Source organism: Serinus canaria, chromosome 12, assembly GCF_022539315.1.
Source record: "Serinus canaria isolate serCan28SL12 chromosome 12, serCan2020, whole genome shotgun sequence".
Classification (NCBI taxonomy): domain Eukaryota; kingdom Metazoa; phylum Chordata; class Aves; order Passeriformes; family Fringillidae; genus Serinus; species Serinus canaria.
Genome location: NC_066326.1, coordinates 5696103 through 5715618, shown reverse-complemented (window position 1 = coordinate 5715618; position 19516 = coordinate 5696103). Strand labels below are relative to the sequence as shown.

Genomic DNA, 19516 nt, shown 5'->3' with positions numbered 1-19516 from the left:
TTTCAAGTTTACCAAAATTTAATGGAGCCCATTACTAGGATAAAGTGGGAGAAGAACTTAAATTTTACACCAGGCACCAGCCTCTTAAAACCTCTCTCAATTTTAAAAAGTTTTAACTCCTAGATGTGTTAAGGAACTTTGAGTATTCTCAGACAACCTGCTTTATACCCAAAGTGATAATTTCAAGAGGGAATTAGTTTTAATTTATAAAAAATCTACAGAAGCTGAATTGAGATTTTTAGTTAAAGCAAGAATTCAGGCTTATCTCCAAAACTACCTCTGGAATTTCCAGCCAGGGTGGGGTTGGAGTTTGGGAACACCAGAGGTGTTCACAACTGCAGCTGGGTCTGGTGCTGTCCTGGCCTTGTTTTCTCTTGCACACACACACACACACACACCCCTCATCTGTTCTGTTCTCACTGCCAAGACAGGGGGACTTGTATTTCTTAAAAGTTCTGTATTGTACTTTTCCATCCAGCCCCAAATTCCACCCCATCCACATGCCAGGCTGTCAGAACCTCACACTGTTCCCCAGGATCTCATGGCCCAATTTCAAGAGCAGGTACTTTGGCAGTTAATCTCCATTTTCATGACAGAAAGACAGAAAAGAGATATAGCAATGGATTAGAATTTTATTTAATTTTCAACTGAAACTCCCAAAAGCTCACTCTCAACAGATCAGCCGTAATATTATAAATGAACCTTTATTAAAGACACTTCAATGCCGTTTGTTAGACACTTCAATATCTTACATGTTTTTCAATGTACAACATTGTACCAAATTCTCTAATAAATAAATAAATTTGTACACAAAAGTAATACTTCCTCTTTCACATTGCCTCTTAGAAGCAGCAAATTCACATATTTAGTGGAAGTCATAACATTAGGCAGTTAACTTTATCCAGAAACATTATTTTCAATGTTAACATGGCAAATATGCTTTTGTATCTGCACTGGTGATGACATTTCTGCCAGCAAAACGAGCCCACTGAATCATTCCCATCTCCCCTGTGTCCCTGGTTCCATGAGTTAGTTCTGGAGCACTTTTCCCTTCAGCAAAGGGAAAACTCTGCTGGGTTTATAATTTTCTAACATCCATTTCCTTTGCTTTGAATAAACTTGGCACTCAGCATAATTCGCCACCTGTCTCAAAGTGCAAACGTGTCAAGAGTCAGGGACTGGGACAGACAGGTACTGGCTGAATTATGCCTGGCTTCATCCAGGGGCAGCTGCTGCTCCCCCTGAGCCCCAGCTCCTTCCCTTACAGGAGCTAAGGCTGGGTAGGACCAGATTGTGATAAAACCAAGGGGCAGCTTGCAGCCACTCCCTGACACCCCACAGGTGCAGCAGCACTGGGACAGGTCCCTCAGTGATGGATCTAAAGTGACCATGAAGTGTTTCTGCCCTTATCTCTGCTGCTTGTTCTGAACCACAGTCCTGGCAAAGGTGGATTCCCAGACTTGGCCTTACTGGAACTGGTATTTGAGGTGCTCCTAAATAAAAAAGTAACAACACCCCCTCCCACCCATGTTACACCTGCCCCAAAGTAGTCATCACCAGAGTTAGCAACCTCATGTTAGCAGAACTCAAATCACAAAGAACTGGGAGTCCTCCATCCACAGGTACCAACAAACACCAACAGAAAACAACCTTCCTATAAATAAAAAGCGTCATTGTGAAGTCAGAAGTGACAAAGATCTGTTTGACTGAGGTGGGCATTTCTTTATCCCCCCATTAATGGATGAACTTATAAGACCACATAAAAACATTTGGGACATTGCCATTGAAAAGTCTGTTCAACCATGAATCCACAGTTTTCCTTACAAACAAGTGTATTTCTAAGTGACCCAGAACTGCTACACAAGGCAGCATTACTCACTTGGAGGTGATGTTCTCATATACAGTCTGGCTGTTCAACTATAAAGTGTAATATTGTGTTGTAGGGAAAAAAAAAAGTACTGGATGAATTAGTGATACAGCTGTCCCCTTAGGAGTGCAGTTCAGTTTTGTTGTCAAAACAGCTCTATGGTTTCAAACCCCCACAGAACAGATGTGGGTTTGGGGTGTGAAAATGCATGACACTGGCACAGGTTATTTATTCTAAGCTGGGCAAGGCTGGATTGCTGCACACACCTCAGACAGGTAGAGCTGGGTCCCTTTGGGAGGGGAAGGGCCTGTGGTGAGGGCTGTGGTGCCCAGAGCTGTGCACACATGGCAGGTAAAAGCTCTGTGATGACGTGTTTGAGAGGTGCACTGTTGTGAGACCACCCCTGGTTTACTGCACAAGTTATTTATTTTGGTAACAACTTCTTCCCAGCCAAAACAGCCTTTTCCTCTGGTTGTTTTGGGGCTCTACACTGTTGAAGAGTTATTTAGTGCCTCCTGTGTGGTCCACTCTAAAGTCTCACACAGTCACAGTTCAAATACTAATTTTTATGAAGTTTTGAAAAATAATGGAATTCAAGTTCTTCCACCAACAGGAAAATATCAGGTTGCTATGTAATTGCTCACTGCTTTTTTTTTTTTTATAAATTTCATTTGACACAACTGAAGATCTCTTTTATTAAGTGTGTTAAGTACAATAAATTTCCAAGGGGAAGGAAATTTGTGCTAAGCAATCCAATTGAATCACAGAAAGTCTTGAGTTGGAAGGGACAGAATCACAGGATTAACTAGGCTGGAAGAGACCTTTGAGATGACCAAGTCTAACCTATGACCTAACACCACCTTATCATCTAGACCATGGCTAAGTGCCAGATCCAGTCTTTTTTTAAACACATCCAGGCACGGTGACTCCACCACCTCCCTGGGCACCCCATTCCAATGTCCAGTCACTTTCTGTGAGGATTTTTTTCCTAATGTCCAGCCTAAACTTCCTCTGGCACAGCTTAAGGCTGTATCCCCTAATTCTGTCAGTGGTTGCCTGGGAGAAGAGCCCAATCCCCACCTGGCTCCAGCCACATTTCAGGGAGCTGTAGAGAGTGGTAAGGTCACCCCTGAGCCTCCTTTTCTCCAGGCTCCCCCAGCTCCCTCAGCCATTCCTCACAGGGTTTGTGTTCCAGGCCCTTCACCAGCCTTGTTGCCTCCTCTGGGCACATTCCAATGTCACAATGTCCTCCCCAAGCTGAGGGCCCAGAGCTGGACACAGCACTCGAGGTGTGCTCTCACCAGTGCCAAGTACAGGGGCAGAATGACCTCCCTGCTCCTGCTGGCCACACCTTTCCTGATCCAGGCCAGGTCCATTGGCCTTCTTGGCCACCAGGGCACACTGCTGGCTCATGTTCAGTCAGCTGTCAACCAGTACCCCCAGGTCCCCTTCTGCCTGGGCACTGTGCAGCCACTCTGTCCCCAGCCTCTAACACAGCAGGGGTTGTTGTGGCCACAGTGTAGGACCCAGCACTTGGACTTGTTAAATTTTATCTTGTTGGATTTAGCCCATCTATCCAGCCTGTCCTGACCTTAAGGATGATCTTGTTCCAGCCCCCTGCCATGGGCAGGAAGACCTTCCATGAGTCCAGGTTGCTCAGAGGTGCATCCAGCCTGAAAATCTACAGGGATGGGACATCTGCAGCTTCTCTGGCAACCTGTACCAGTGCCTCACCACCATCACAGGGAAGAATTTCAATTTCTTATGTATCTAGCCTAAATTTCCCCTTTTTCAGTTTGAACTCATTATTCCTTACATTGAGGGCACCAGAACTGTGTGCAGAAGCCCAGGTGGGGCCTCACCTGAGTGGAGCAGAGGAGGAGAATCTGCTGCCCACAATGTTCTGGATGCAGGCCAGGACATGGTTGGATTTCTGGGCTGTGAGCACACATGGCCAGGGCATGTCCAGCCTCTGATCCACCCACACCCCCAAATCCCTCTCCACAGGGCTGTTCCTGGTCACTTTTCCACCCAACCAGTACCTGGGATTGCCCCAACCCCAGTGTACATGGAGTAAAGGAACTTCCACTGAAAAGAGGACAATCCCTTTGGAACAGTCTGGCTTTTAAAAGTTCTGTTTATGCATTTAAGGCACCAGAATTATTTCTCTCACAAAGTTTAACAGCAACCTGATACTGAAAACAATATTGCCAAAATTGTAAAATTTCACTCAGTTTTCCATGCACTAAAGATTAAAATAGCCTCTGTAAAAGATATATATATATATTTTTATATATATATTTATATATGAAAACTCTTATGTACAATTGTATCAAATACTTTTTCTCTTTACACAATAATCCCTTGCATTTATGTGCTTGATATGCAAGTTGACTTTTGAACACTTCATACTTCTCAGGGAAGTTTTAAACTATGTACAATCAGATGACGCTCGAACAGGAGTTTGTTCCCCATACAAGCTTGTTTCTCATACCTCAGTTGGTTGCCTTTGCCAGGCCATCAGTTCAAGATTCGAGGTAGAAGTAAGTAGCCTATATACTCTGTGCAAAAAAAAAAAAAAAATCTTAAAAAAAGTAATAGTGTGTTTGTTAATTTGCACGTGGCAGTCAGTCTGTGCTCTCAGTCCAGAGACCTGGTGGGCAGCTTGGGCTCGTGAGCGGAGTCGCGGGGCTGGACTGTGCTGCTGCTGGGCAGGAGAGCCTGCTCCAGCTCTGCTTCCCCCTGCAGATCCAGTAGTGCTGGGGATATTTCAGGAAGCACGTTCAGTTGCTTTAATGACCCTCCTGCAGGTGAAGCTCTCACCAAATTAAGGTTGTTAAGCTCTGAAGGCTTTGCTGCTGCTTGTGAAGAGCCTGCAAAACCCCAAAGGAGCAGCACGGTTAGGTGACGCTCAGCCTGCCAAGCACTCCCACCCTCCGTGGCCCTGGAGGTCTTTCCCAGCCTTAACAATTCTATTCTATCCCCAAACCAACCCCCCCACTGCCACCCCCACCTGTGAGCTGGTTGAAAAGGCTGAGGGGAGCACGTGGGGCTGTGCTACAGCCCCGCTGGTGGCCCTGGGGATCAGGGGTGACCCGAGGAAGGACGCACCGTGCGTGTCCGCGAGCAGCGCGCCGGCCGCGCCCTCCGGCCGTATCCTGTCGTGGTTGCTGGGGTAGAGGGTCCCGTCTGTCTCCACCCTCCTGCCACTGGCAATGCCATTGCAGGGCTGAGCATGAAGAAGGCTGGTGCCTGCACCCCTCTTCCTCTGGTGCTCCCTGCTGCTCAGTGCATTGGGGTGGGTGCTCTCCACAGTCTTTAGGCTCTGGCAGTCCTTGGGGTAGGTGTGGGTGCCCACGCTGTCGGCGCTGCCGCTGCACTCCGTGCACACCACGGGCAGCCCGTAGCCTTTGGGGGAGGAAGGGAAAATCAGCACACAAATCATGGAAGGAAAGGGCAGTTCTGTGTGGTTCACTGGGGGAATCTCTCACTAAATAACATAGCCCTTTGTGTCTTACAAAGGGCTATTACACACCCATCATCTGTAGCCACCATCACTCAAGGTAGTTCCAATTAACAGCTTTAGTTAGTTAGGGATTTTCACTCCAAAGTACTCATAACTTTTTTTTTTTTTAAATAAACTATGCATTTAATTCCTTTCCCAGATTTTCTAATCAGGGTAGAAGTGCAAAGTGGAACTTTGCTGTAGCTGCTTTAAAATACCAAGTTACCTTTCTTATTTTTGTGCTGCTGCTTTACAGGGAGCAGCATCAGCTTGCACTGTTATCTCAAGATACGTTATTAATGGTAGTGGTATCATTAGGTGAGCAGAATTCAAAGCAACAAGGAGTTTCTAAATGCTGCAAGTCAATTTCTTGGTGCACTCAACAACTTTCCATTATTAAACTTTACATTTGTTTCTCCTAGAGAGAAAATTTGTTTCATTGGCTGATTTTCTGTGGCTTTTACAATGCAGTGTGAGAACAGAAAGCACATTCTAAAAATAGAAAAGTATGAGTGGAGCACCACAGAAATTGGCAGAGAGCAGAGGCAGGTGTAGTGCCCAAAACAACCTTTAAATTTTGAAAATAAATTAAAAAGCTGAGCTTTGAAGTCAACAGCCCTTTTAAAAGAGCATGAAAAATTTAACACTTTTGGTTTTGAAAGTGCTCTCATAATTTAAAAATATTTCAAATCAAAATTCCCATCAGCCAGCTGCACAGAAGGGCAACTGGGAGCTTTACTCTGCCTCTTTCTGACAGTTCCTCAAATTCCAACTATCTAAGCTTGAGAGAGAATCAAAGCAAGCAGGAGAAAGTAAATTTTCTGTGCTTGCACCTGAGAATCATTCTGAGCTTTTTTCTCTCTTGAAGGTAACAATTTCTTGTGTTAATGCAGTCTGACTTGGAGGGTTTTGTGATCTGTACAAACACGAAATGCCTTCCCAGATTAATGGGTTTTGTACCTGTCTTATCTGGAACAAGCATTCCATCGGCCATGTCCTCAGTTTTCCAAGTGTCTTTGTTATAGCTGATACACAGCTTGGGCTGTCTACAACCTACAGCAGGAGCTTCAACATCTGGACACCTTCCAGCATCAGCCTGACACATCCCTGTAACAAACAAACCATCTGGGTAAAGATCACAGCCATCTGCTCACAGTTAAATGCCTTGTTGGTCTTACTTACACTGGAAAAGTGAGAAAAAATAGAAATGGAGATAAAAGATAATTTTCAGCAAACATTTAGCAGAGTAAATGCTGCACAATCTCACGAGGATCTTTGTTCAGAACTCTTAACTTCTCCTTCCTAATGTGCCGTGTTTAAATAGTGTAAAACCCCAACATTTAATTTCAAAGCCTGAAGGCAGGGACAGGCAATGTTAATGCATTTTCTAGTATGACTATGGGTAACACTGCTGCCAAAACCAGAATCCAGAATTAGCAAAAAACCAGTCCTTAGGGCCTGACTGAGCAGTTTCTGAGGCAGCCAGCTTGTAGGAACACTTACTCCTGGGAGAGGAGAGCTCTGTGAAGTCAAACACAGATCCCTGCTCTGCATAAATGCAGGAGTTCCATTAAAAAGATCTCTCAGATAACTCAGAACAAACACAAACACAGAAGTACTCTGGGCTGAGATTTCTACCTCCCATATCAAGTTCAGACCCAGCATTACAGAGCAATTAGACCACTGCTCACCATTGCTGTCAATGTGCCCATTGGGCTGCTGGGTGTCCACTCCAATGGCCACTTCCTGGCGCTCCGAGAGTGTCCCCTGGGAGGACAAGTAGCTTGGCACATCAGGAGGCACAATAGTCTCATCTAGAGCAATGGCAGAAGGGAAAAGTCAGTTCCCAGCAGGATTTTTCAAAGGAAATTCACATTTTCAAGGGGGATTTGGGACCAGATCTAGAACTGGTTATTTTCTGTAGGTGCAGTGGAAACTGAACTGCCTAAATATTCCCTTCCCCTCAGAAGCCCTATTCCTGATTTTTCAAAGCTTAAAGCTGTTGGAGAGAGTGCTGATAAAGGCACTTGGAGTGTTTGCATGTGGTATGGTCAGTACGTAGTAGGTGGAGTAGAACTCTTTGTTCAGAATAAGTAAATCCTTCTCTTTCCCCTGAAATTCAGTCCTTCCTTTGACTCAAGTCTTCTGCCTCCTGAAGTCAGGAGTAAAAGTATTCTGCAGAACAGGGTGTTTGATTCTCTTAAGCAGGAAATGAGTCTTAAGCCTCTTGGCTTTCTCCATTTTCTATCAGGCAATTTCAGTTTCCCTTGCCACACAAAACCAAGTGAAACTCAATTATATTGGGCACAAAGCCCTGGATTTTGAGGAGTTATAAAAGAATCCCACTAAGACATCACACTGCTAATAGGCTATCCAAGACTTCCTACCTAACCCATGTCTTTAAAAATCCTTTTGTACTTTATCTAAAGCTAAGCATAATGTAGGAAGGCTGGAATTTCCAAGCAGGCTGGGAAAGTCTTAGGGTGGTTCTTTCATACTTCTGTTTTGTTCTGAGGCTGCATAAGGAAGGCAGGAGATTTTATTCTCACTGCAACACTTATTTCAGCACCAAATTATCCCGAGTATCAGGAGAATGTAATAAATGCTAATTCTTCCTCTAAAAAGTAACAGAACCTCCTCATCATCAGGGCTAGCTCTTATAGCCAACATGGAAAAAGGTATTCCAGCTTCTAAGTCTAAATTTTTCAAGTTTTGACTTTGAAGACTTTGAAAATACAGATTTCCAAAAACCAAGACAAGGTTCCCAGCATCATGAACATCATCCAGACTGTCTCAAAAGTTATCATTTATGGCCATGGAAAACCAAAGTAGCAAAGCAATGGCTGGAACTACAGCCAAGTGGAAAAGACCTTCCTGAAGAGCAAGCCAAGGGGAGAAATGCAGCTCTGAACATGCTTCAGCAGCAAGTGAAAGCTGGTTCCAGCCCTGGGAGCCAGGAGAACCAGGGAGACAAGCCAGCTGCAGTTCCAGGGGACTGTGAGGCTCCCTGCCGAGCCGGCTCAGCCTCAGTGGGATGCCTGCCAGCACAAAAGGTTAGAGGCTGCCTCAGGACACTGCAGCTACCTGTGTTGGTGACACTGTACTCCTCGCTCTTCTTCCTGGTCTGGTAGATGATGCAGACCCAGACGAGGGAGGTGAGCACGATGCTGCAGACCACGGCGATGGTGATGATGCCCACGGTGGTGCGGTCCTTGCGGCAGCCCAGCGCCTGCAGGATGCTGACGTGGCTGTGCGCGCGCTCCGTGCCCAGCGTGTTGGACATCTCACACGTGTACTTCCCCGCGTCCTCCAGCACCACGTTCCTGACGATCAGCAGCTGGTTGCCCGAGGTGAAGTGGTGCCTTTCTGTCACCACCAGGGGCTGGTCACCTTTCAGCCAGGTGATGCGGGGCGGGGGGCTCCCCGTGGCTTTGCACTGGAGAGCCACGGTCTCGCCGACGGACACCACGTGATCTTCCAGTGGATGGACCAAGGATGGTGTCTCTGCGGGAGAACAAGCACAGAAATTGATTTTTAGGGATGGTGTAACAGTAGATTTGATTTAACAGCACTGAATATTCCTGGTGTTCCTGCAGATGCAGCAAGGCACGAAGCAGGCACGTGCTCAGGAATATGGCAGCTGCACACCACAACAGATCTAACAACCACAGCCAAGGTTTCACTTCCCACAACCAACTGGTGTTAAGTTTTCCCAACAAGAAACTTCTGAGGACATATGCCAACAGCTGAAATGTGAATTATTTCACAGAGCAAGAGGGATGAAGTGTAATTTCCTTTTGAAGTCATTTTCCCAGACAGTAAATAGGCTGGTTGGAGGGGCTTCCTCAGCACAAGAGGAGATGCAACTTACAGCTCCTTCTCTTACTTAACAGGTATTTTTCATAAGAGAACTACAGTGTAAAAGAATAACAAGACTAAGCAGACCATTTGTCTCTGCCTCTCTTTTATTTGCAACTGGTAAAGAGCTTGAATGGCCATCCCTCCCCAGGAGGCACTCAGCCTCCTGGAGCAGTGGTGATGCCTTTTTGGGACTCCCTAAAAACAGAGGCTAGACAAAATTAAGGGGAAAAAAGCACTTATATTTATTGAAGGGTCTTCAGGTTTATTTAGGGCAGATGAAGTGCTCCCAGGGACTAAGCCCAAAAATAGATGATGAGTCACGGGTTTTCACACTTCTATCAATTTGGTTCATTTGCATATTGGGGGTTAATCTTGCAATTTCAGCTTCAGGTAATGAAGTCATTTAGCCCAAGTTGGCTTCCTCCCCCAACTGACTTTTGTTTCCATCTCTCAGAGTCTTAGACAGTGATGTGTCCTTGATTCCCAGGCCTAGAGAGGAATTGCTCTGTCTGACCAAAATGGGAGAACGGTAGTTTAGAGCCATACACTAAAGAACTGCAGGACTACAAACACACGAAGAACACAAAAGCCAAAAGGCATCTCACCCAGCACGGTGAGGGTGGCGTTGGCCAGCACGGAGCCCGCCGAGTTCTGAGCCGTGCAGCTGTAGACGCCCATGTCCTCCACCTTGACGTCGGTGATGAAGAAGACGTCGTCGTCGGGCATGACGTGCATGCGGCGCTCGCGGGCCGCGGGGAAGTCGGTGCCGCCGTCCTTCTGCCAGGCGATCTGCGGCGCGGGGTGGCCCTCGGCCGCGCACTCCAGCCGCGCCGTCGTCCCCGTGCGGCTCGTGATGTCGTGGGGAGTTTTGATAAACGATGGCAGCACTGAGACAGGAAAAGCAAGGAAAGGGTGTGAGTGGTTCTGTGGGGAAATAACGTCTTCTGGGCAGTTCTGTTTTCCTCCCCACAGAGGGATTAAGGTGGCCCTCGACCACGCACTCCAGCCGCACCATCATCCCCGTGCAGCTCGTGATGTCGTGGGGAGTTTTGATAAACGATGGCAGCACTGAGACAGGAAAAGCAAGGAAAGGGTGTGAGTGATTCTGTGGGGAAACATCATCTTCTGGGCAGTTCTGTTTTCCTCCCCACAAAGGTGACAGGTATCCACAGGGAGGAGGACAGCTCAGAAGTGCTGGGGACTGACCCTGTGTTTCTACAGAACCCCCTGTCTGCAGAGCCCATGACAGTCCCAACTCAGATCATTGGAGCAGGGATCAAAGCTAATTTTCTTCTGTGAAAACAATCTGTTATCTCTCCTACAGAGAACTTCCAATTCCTACATCCCTCTTCTTTGCATCCCTTTGCATTTTCATTTTCAGTGGGCAAAGAATCTACCTGAGCATCAAAGAATGTAAAGAGCAGCAGCTCAAGCTGCTAAGAACATGCATGCTGAAGTGCTTGGATGGATGGCAGCCAACACAAAATGGTGTGTGCTCCTCACAGGGCATTTCCCAGCATCCACTGAGACACAAAAAGAGGTTCAGAGCTCACCATGAGGAACGGCCCCTCGGGAGCAAGGAATTGTGTGGCATTCACATTCTCTGGAAAAATCCCTTCACCCAGGATTTTTCTTCTGGGAAGCTGAGAAGCCTCAGAGAAAAGGGAAACAATTCTTATCTCATTTGATTCTCCTGTGTTGTGCTCATGTGGAATGTGTTTGGAGATTGTTTCATTGGTTTCTGGTCTGAGTGTTTTCACTCACTGGCCAATCAGGGCCAAGCTGTGTTGAGACTCTGGAGAGAGCCACGAGTTTTCATTATTCTCTTTTTAGCATTGTGTAAATGCCCTTTCTGTATTCTTTAGTATAGTTCAGTATAGCATTCTTTAATATATTATAAAATAATCATAAAATAATAACAACATGGAGTCAGATTCCTCATTCCTCCCTTCATCAGGGCACCCTGCAAATACAAGAGAATTGTACCACAATTCAGCAGGAGCTCAGGCTGGGGAGAAGAGGAGGAGGCAGCAGCTCCCACTCACCATTCACGGTGAGCCTGGCCTTGTTGGAGTAGGTGGAGCCGAAGTGGTTGGTGATGACGCACTGGTAGCGGCCCTCGTGCGCGAAGGTGACGTGCCGCAGGTGCAGGATGGTGGTGCACTCCATCACCTCGCCGTCCTTGGCGCGCACGTGCGCAAAGTTCTCGATCTCGGCGTTGTGCAGCATCTCGTTGTCCTTCTTCCAGGCAAACACCATGGGGGAGCTGCTGCTGCTGGCTGCCAGGCAGGTGAAGCGGATGTCCTTGCCCAGGACAGCCACCGTCGTCTCGGGCTGGATGATGATCTGGGGCTTGGGGAAATCGTCTGGGGGGAAACAGCAGCAAGAGTCAGTGCTGGGCTCTGCGGGGAGGCTGGGGCAAGCCAGGAGGTGAAATGAGAAGTAAGCAGTGCTCTGTAGAGCAGGTGTGCCACACACAGCTCCACTGAGTTGTTGGTTTACGTGGGACTGTTGTTCCTCTGGTCCCCTCAGTGGGCTAAGATGGTCACTGACTGACCTCAGATACCAACCAGACACCCAGCTCCTTCACCAACTGAATCTGAGAAAGATGCTATGGTCTGAAGGAGATATTCAGACCATATTCAAGTTGTCCTTCCTTGTACAATCCATGCATGAAGAGCACGACTGAACTTAAAACCTCACCTCCAGACCTCTATTGGCATGAAGTAGGAGGGCAGAGGGCATTTAAATTAGTGTCACCTCCAGGAAAAATTGCTCACAGGAGGTTTTAGTGAGGTGGGGATTGGTTTCTTCTCCCAGGCAATAGGACAAGAGGCAGTAGCCTCAAGTTGTGCCAGGAGAGGTTTAGATTAGCTAATAGGAAACCTTTCTTCCCCAAAAGGGCTGTCAGGCACCAGAACAGGCTGCCCAGGGACCAGGGAGGTGGTGGAGTCACCATCCCTGGAGGTATTTAAAAGATGTGTCCATGTGGCACTCAGGGCCCTGGTTCAGTGCTGTGTTTGGCTGCAGGAAGTTAATGGTGAGTTAAAGTTAAAAGATCTTAGAGGTCTTCTCCAGCCTAAAGGACTCCATGACTGTGCAGCCCAGGCTGTCAAAGCAGAAGCAGCTGTATTTGCCTGTCACCCGACCAGGGTGGAAAGCTTTGCACACTCTCTCTCTGCCCTGAAGATGTTGGTTTTAGCAAGGATCCAAGCAGATTCATTTATTAGGTTTCTACAAATGGTGTAATTTAATATTTGACTAAGGTTTAATTAAACAGCCAGGCCTCTGGAACCAGGACTACTAGTGCCTGGAGGACTTGGCAGGCACTGGGAAGCAAAGCTGCTTTTGCTTTGTGATGTTGCTGTGGGGATGGAGCTTTCAGGATCTCTTCTTCCAGATGAGCACAGCAAGGCTCCCTCCCAGCCTGCTCAGACAGAGGCCACCTAGGCAGAGGGTGTCACCAGGGGATCAGGAGGGACACTGGAACAAAGCTTCTGCTCCCTGTTCAGTGCAAGTCATGCATTCAGCTCAGTTAAAGAGTGTTTGCAAAAGCTCATTTTTCCTTCAAACAGCCATGTGCAGCTCCACCCAGGATCCTCACTGGTTGGCTCCACTGCACAGGGTTTGGCTCCCAAACCAGGCCATTCTTTTCCCTAAAACCTGGATGCCTGAGCAGCACCAATTTAGCCTTTTCTGATGATTTAAATTTCTTTTTCTTTATGAGAAAGGTAGTAGATGTTTATGTGTGCTGGTATTAAGTAAAGCTGCTCTGAAACCATAGCTCAGGTGAAGAGTGACCTGCAGTATTTGGGTGGGCCTTACTGGCCCCAAAGAAGCAGCTGTGATGGAGGGATTCTCCTCTGGGGTTTGTTTTTAACTCTATGTTGTCTCCAAGAGGGAGAAAAGATGGGTGAAGAACACAAAACCACAGAAGAGCTCAGAACACTGAAGAAGGAAAAAAATTACAGCTGCAGTCCTGATACCATCAAACAGAGAGGACTGGGGAAGTGTCTGTGCAGCCCCATCTGGAGTGGAACAGGCCTTAGTCCCTTTTGATTTAATACTCAGGGAGCCCTGTAAGGAATACTCTGGATGCAAGCAATGCACTGTGTGGTTTTAGTGGGAAATAAATTGTAGCCAATGACAAATTTTTTAAATGCAGGCTTGGGCTTCCTTTGATCCCACTGAATAACAAAACAAAACACAAACCCTCTCGTAATAACATGCTGGTACTCAAAGAAAATGTTTCCCAAGTGACTCCTACCCTTCACACAACCTCAAAACACGCAGGCAAGACTTACCACACACAAAACTCTCTGGCTGGATGGCAAAAATGCTCTTGCTTTTCAGTGACTCAGGATGGGCACAGGTGGCCACCACAAAGGACTGCAGCTCCTTCTCCACCAACCACTGGGGCAGCCACTTCAGCTGGCAGTCACAGAGGAAGCTGTCACTGTTAATGTGGCTGCAGGGAAACAAAACCAACACCAGCCTGCTGTGAGTCCTGCTTGGAGGGAAGGCTGGGAAACTCACAGCCCCTCATGTTTTCCTCCTGCCCCATGGCAGAGTAAGCAGACCCTGCCTTCCATAAGGTGACCCTGGAGTTGTGTTTACTGATTAAAAGAAGCAGCAGAGGAGAAATGACCAAAGATATTTGTGTAAACCCCACTAGTCTGGAAAACAAAGCACATAAACATTTCTCAGCATCCTGAGTTCCAACCCCACCATTGTAGGATTCTGTAGTTCTCTGATCCAACACTAGCTTAGCACCTTCTGTTAGGAAAAAAGGTGTGGAAAAGGGGCAAAGAAAAAGGGAGCTTTGGGATTAATGTGGGTTCTTTTTAATATTCTGGGCCAAATTATGGCTCAGCATAGCTCTAAGGCCAGCGAAGAACTGTAAATTTACACAAACAGGGCATTCATTCATTCATTCATACTTTGGTCTGCAAAACTCAGTTTGATCCTTGGAATTGAATGTGAGGATGCCTCAGAGACTGGATAATGCCCCGGAGAGAGCTCCTGTCCTGCAATCCTACAAGCTATGCAAGAGTAGGGTATCCAGAGCACAGCAGAATCCCAACTCCAGCACTGCACTCCAAGATGTGAATCTCCTGCTAATTTTCTACCCAATACCTCAGGAAATCCTGAGGTCTGAAATGAGCAGGGAAGGGGAAAAGAAAGAAATTGACTGGAGAGGGAGGGAATATAGGGATTTGATTTTTCAAAGCTGTCCACTTTCCTGTTCTAGAAAGATGTTCTTTACATGCACTCTGCATGTAAATGTCCTCTATCTGAACTTCTCTCTTTTATTAACATTCCTTCACAATATCTGGGATCTCACTATCTCTTCCTAATAAGATCAATCCTTCATCTCAGTTTTGTTTCAAGTGCCAGTGCAGAAGATAAAGTTTTTAATCACATAACAGGCACACAGTGTTTATCTTCTTCACTGCCAGTCACTGGTATCAAGTGTCACTGTCAGCAGTGACCATCTGATTCCCATTCCCAATGTCAGGAGCAAGAACCTGTACCTGCCCAAATACCAAATAAATGATTTTGTGTTCCAGACACTGCACTGCTCTGGGGCATAGCAACACACTGACAGTGGATTAAATATTTATGGGGAAGAGGAGAAAAGGAAACCAGGCAAGACTGGAAACAGTGTCTGATAACAGTGCAGAGCCCCAGCCTGGAGCACAAGCAGCAGCTCTGATAACACATCTGTATTTTTACACCAGAAGGCTGAATGACAAGTGGATGCAGTTCAAATGGTGCTTATCACTGCAGTATCAGACCTGTGTGTGAGCCCTAAACACAGGAACAGCAAGGGAGCAGATGGACCACTGGGAATTAAATCCATGGTGCTGTGAGCAGGAGAGCTGGCTAACAGGAGCAGGGCTGGACTCCTGAATGGAGATGAGTAATTGCAACAACAGCTCCTCATGTGTAAAAATACCCCACAGAGGAGGATGCAGGGGAGGGGGAAATGCCTGAGTGGTAGTGTGGGTAGGACCTGTGCTGCTGCTGAGGTGCAGGGCCAGGAGGATCCCCCTGCCTAGGCTGGGTGTGAGCAGGGCAATCACTTACAGCTGCCGCAGGCTCCTCATCCTGGCAAAGGCATCGGCTTGGATGGAGCGGATGGCATTGTCCCCCAGGTTCCTGCAGGCACAACCACAGGCAGGGTTAACAAAAGAGATGCCATGGCTGGGACAGAGCCTCTCCACACTGATTTAAGCAATGACTCCAGTAAAAGGTGATTTGGTAGCTCCTTGTTAAGGCCTTCAGCACTTGCAGCGCATGGAAATGTTCCTCGAAACACCTTTGTACTATTAAAATATTGCTGAACAATAGCCAGCCAACAAAAATTACACTTAACTGAATCACTCTGTCATTCCCTACCCCATCTTGTCACTGCACTTTCTCAGTCTGAGCTACCTCCATCATCCATAGCTCAGAAATTCCTCAGCCCCCTCAATAACCAAAGACAGTCAGGAATGTGGTACCCCAGGCTAGACCTTCAGCAAACATAAAAGAAAGCAAATACTTGCACTAAGCAGCATCTGAAGAGTTATTTGAAAATGACTTGGAGAGGATACTGTTGGCTTTAAAAAAACATCCCAGTATTTCCAAAGGAAGGGGTTAAAGCCTTCCCTCACAACTATCGCTAATTAAAAAATTAATTTGTTCTCTGAAAAAGCAGTGTCAGATTTGGGGCTGAAGTTTACTAAGTGACAGGTAGGGCAGATGAGCACTGCCTAAAGAGGACAGCCTCAGTCAAGCATTAAGGGCACCTTTATTTGGGAATGTACTCCCAGTCAGGCAGCCCAAATCTTTCAGTGTGCTCCTGATGGCCATAACATTTCATACAATCAACAGCCAATAAAACATGCAGAGCACAGTCACATATACTTTAACTTGTCTTAATCCAAGAAAGGAGGTTATTCATGAATCACGGCTGGAGTCATCAGCCTTGGGACACAGAAAAAAATTACACAGAGGCAGCCAAAATTTACTTCTTGCAAATGGCTCTAAGGGGGTTGTGCTGAATGGGGATGTTGAGTGGGGATGCATCAAACCCACTCATCTGTAACACGTGTCTCTGCCAGAGCCTGGGTGTAGGGGGAGCTGGGGCAAAGGAGGAGTGAGTGCTGTGCCTGCACCAGCCTCTTTCCATTGCCAACAGCCTGCAAAGCAGTAATGTGCAAGTCAAGGTGATACTCTCAAAAATTAAGAGCATGCAAATTTCCCATATGTTCTATAACTTTGTTCCTGGCACAAAAAAAGGCCAAAGTTGAGGCGGACTTATAATGAGAAGGAAGCAGGTGGCCCCCACAAATGGACTGGCTTCTCAGTTTACAAAGACACTATTAAATTGCTAGCAGATTTCTCAAGCAGCTACTTTTGGCAGACCCCCCTTCCCAAACTCTGAGGCATGGTGGGTTACTCACAGGTGCTCCAGAGCCTCCAACCCTGAGAATGCTTTCTTGGCCACCGACTTGATCTTGTTTCCAAACAGAGTTCTGCAGTTTCCAAACATCCAGGGCCAGATAAACAGAAAGAAAATGGGGAGAGGAAAAAAAAAAAAAGGAACACAATTAGTGTGGCTTTATCTGATATACACACTCAAGTGTAAGTCCCAGGAAATCTGAACTGCACAGAGATTAAGAGGGCTGAAGCACACTCGCTTTCCTGCTCCTGAAATTAAATCCTTTTATCTACATTTGAATTTAATAGTGATGACAGCGCAGAAGGGACTGTGCCATATCATGTAAAAAGGCAGGTTTGCTCCTGTGCTTGGGAACCAGCTTGCTGAGTAACAGAAGGTCCCCTCTGTTCTTCACAGGCTGGCTGGGGACAGGATTAAGTGCAGTGACAGTTTAACAAGATATTGGTTTCTGCCCACAAACTTTTCATGTCTGACCTCTTCCAGACAGGAAGAAGAGTGGTGATTTATTCCCTGGTCCTTGGCCTGAGCAGCCATCAGCACACAGAGCTGAGGCTGCCCCTGAGCTGCACATTCACACAGCAGCTGACTGGAGGCACTGCTCATTCCTTCCTGTTAAATACAACAGCAAAGCAACAAACACCATGCAATAGATCACAGCCAAGGGACAATTTCAAGGAGCAAAAGGCAGACCAGGTAATGTGCAGAGCTGAGGAGTGAGCTTGCTTGCATCTGTGACCAGAGAGCATTCCTCTGAATCAGCAGTGGCATGAGGGGGCTCTCACCAGGAAACAGCCAGCTGGAGAGATCCCAGCCCAGCTGCCATCTCCAGAGCAACAGCTCTCCATAAATATTGGCCAGGGCTGGTGGCCAGGGGCAGGGTTTGTGCCAAATGGATAGTCCCCTCACCTGTCTTAATAAAACATCAACCAGTGTCATTAATTAGGAACTGCTTTCCTTCCCCAGGCTCCCTCTGAGGTTCATCCTCCAGGTGCATCTGTTATCACCACGTGGTGTCCAGGGCAGGCCATCACCCACACCTCAGGTGGAAGAAGGGCACATCTGGTGCTGCATTTGATTTTGAGTTTTCATTCAAGAGCTGCCCTTCAGTATAGGGTGTGAAGGCCTTATCTGCACCCCAAAAAGACTTACAGCTTTGATGGCCCCACTGCTTGCTCACTGGCCAGGGAGAGGAGTACAAGATGCAGCATGTGCAGCCATTCCATGAGCAAACACATTTCCAAGGACTTGTCAAGGCTTTCCACAAGCACTTTTCAAATGTCAGGATAATTTGGTTATATATTGGCTCCAGGAAAGCCCAGTCTCAAATACCCCCAGCACCAAAGGATGTGTGCAATCATGTGTGCCATCATTTGGTAAAAGGGATGTTGCATTAATGAAGGCTTTGAGAAATCCATTAGAATGATTAATACAGTAAATAATTTACTATATGTAAACTCTGGTCAAATGGCTGCATCCATACATACTAATTTCTGCAGCCATATTACTAATAAATGTGTTTAAAGTACAAGGTAAGGATAAAATAAGGACTAAAGGAAATGGTCTCAAGCTGTGCCAGGGGAGGTTTAGATTAGATTTTGGGAAAAATTTCCTCAGAGAAAGGGTTGTAAGCATGGAACAGACTGCCCAGGGAAGTGGCAGAGTCACCATCCTTGGAGTTCTTCAGAAACATGTGGATGTGGCACCTCAGGACATGGTTTAATGATGAACATGGTGATGGTGCTAGGTTAATGGTTGGACCTGATGATCCTAAAAACCTTTTCCAACCTTTATGATTCTAATGGAAGTTATATGGGCAACTGCTGCTGAAAAAATGATGCTGAACTTGGGTTTGATAGCTGCAGATTTCTATTACTGTTCAGTGGGTTTTGGTCTTTGAAAATTGGAGAATCTGCTGACACCTGCTTAGTTATCTGTGCAGAGATAAGGAGTGCATCTGGGGAAGGGAACACACAGCTACCCCACTTGTGAAGGTGCACACAGCTCCATGCCTGGCCATACCTAACACTGACTAGTTAAGTCAGGCCTCAGCAAACTCATTACTCCTTGCAACTAATTTCAATTAATTGCCTCTACAAATCTGAGAGTTTGAACCTAGAGGCCCCCATCAAAGGGCTGTGAAGGCTGGAATGTGAAGGCAGCAGAACACAGCCACAATTAGCCATCCCACTGCTGGCCTGAGCCTCCTCCACGGGGCAGAGCCAAGCACAAGCTCTCCTGGAGACTGCTCCAGTGTAATTACATGCCAAGCACACAATTCATTGCAGCCTTTTCTCCTCCAGCCAGTTTTGCACCTGCAGGAAGATCTCGCTGAGTGAGCCATCAAAAAGCTGGTTACATTTAGCAGCTTGAATAATTAGGAACCTCCTCGTTCCACAGTGATTCCACCGGTGCTTTTTATGCTTCAGTGCTTCTCAACTCCCTCTTTCTTCAAGCAACATTTTAATTTAGGCCTGTGCTCTCCATCCTGGAGAGCTTCATATATAATTCAGGGAAGGCTAAAGTGACTGGCCTCTCCCTCTCTGTTTAACACCTTCATGTCAGCGAACAACCCTCTCTGTGCTAAATCCTTTCAGAGGCTAATCTGTGCCAGATCAAAGGGGAAGGGCTTTTAAGGCAATCTCCACAGAGCTGAGGTGATTATTAATTCATTGGAAGGTCTCCTCTGAAGTGCCCATTTCTTTTTTGTATGCTAATGCATTTAAAGAGGCTGACGGTTTAAACACAGGCCCTAAATCACAAAGTGAAATGTTTGCTGAAAGGGCTGATCTTTTCTTTACAAAAAAATCCTGATACTCACTTCAGCCTTAGAAAT

The 19516-nt window shown here is 46.6% G+C and overlaps 1 protein-coding gene across 1 annotated transcript in view; it reads right to left on the bottom strand.

Annotated features, from left to right (window-relative positions):
- Nucleotides 1-612: 612 nt before the first annotated feature.
- LRIG1 (leucine rich repeats and immunoglobulin like domains 1) overlaps nt 613-19516 on the bottom strand; it is a 90419-nt gene continuing 71515 nt past the window's right edge. The window contains exons 11-20 of the mRNA XM_030228093.2: nt 16685-16756; nt 15324-15395; nt 13538-13701; nt 11279-11599; nt 9839-10120; nt 8457-8876; nt 7064-7186; nt 6333-6479; nt 4979-5275; nt 613-4740 (exon numbers count right to left, since the gene is read on the bottom strand). Of these exons, the coding sequence (XP_030083953.2) occupies nt 4508-4740; nt 4979-5275; nt 6333-6479; nt 7064-7186; nt 8457-8876; nt 9839-10120; nt 11279-11599; nt 13538-13701; nt 15324-15395; nt 16685-16756 (2131 nt within the window). The 3' untranslated portion in view covers nt 613-4507. The remainder of the gene's footprint in view (nt 4741-4978; nt 5276-6332; nt 6480-7063; nt 7187-8456; nt 8877-9838; nt 10121-11278; nt 11600-13537; nt 13702-15323; nt 15396-16684; nt 16757-19516) is intronic.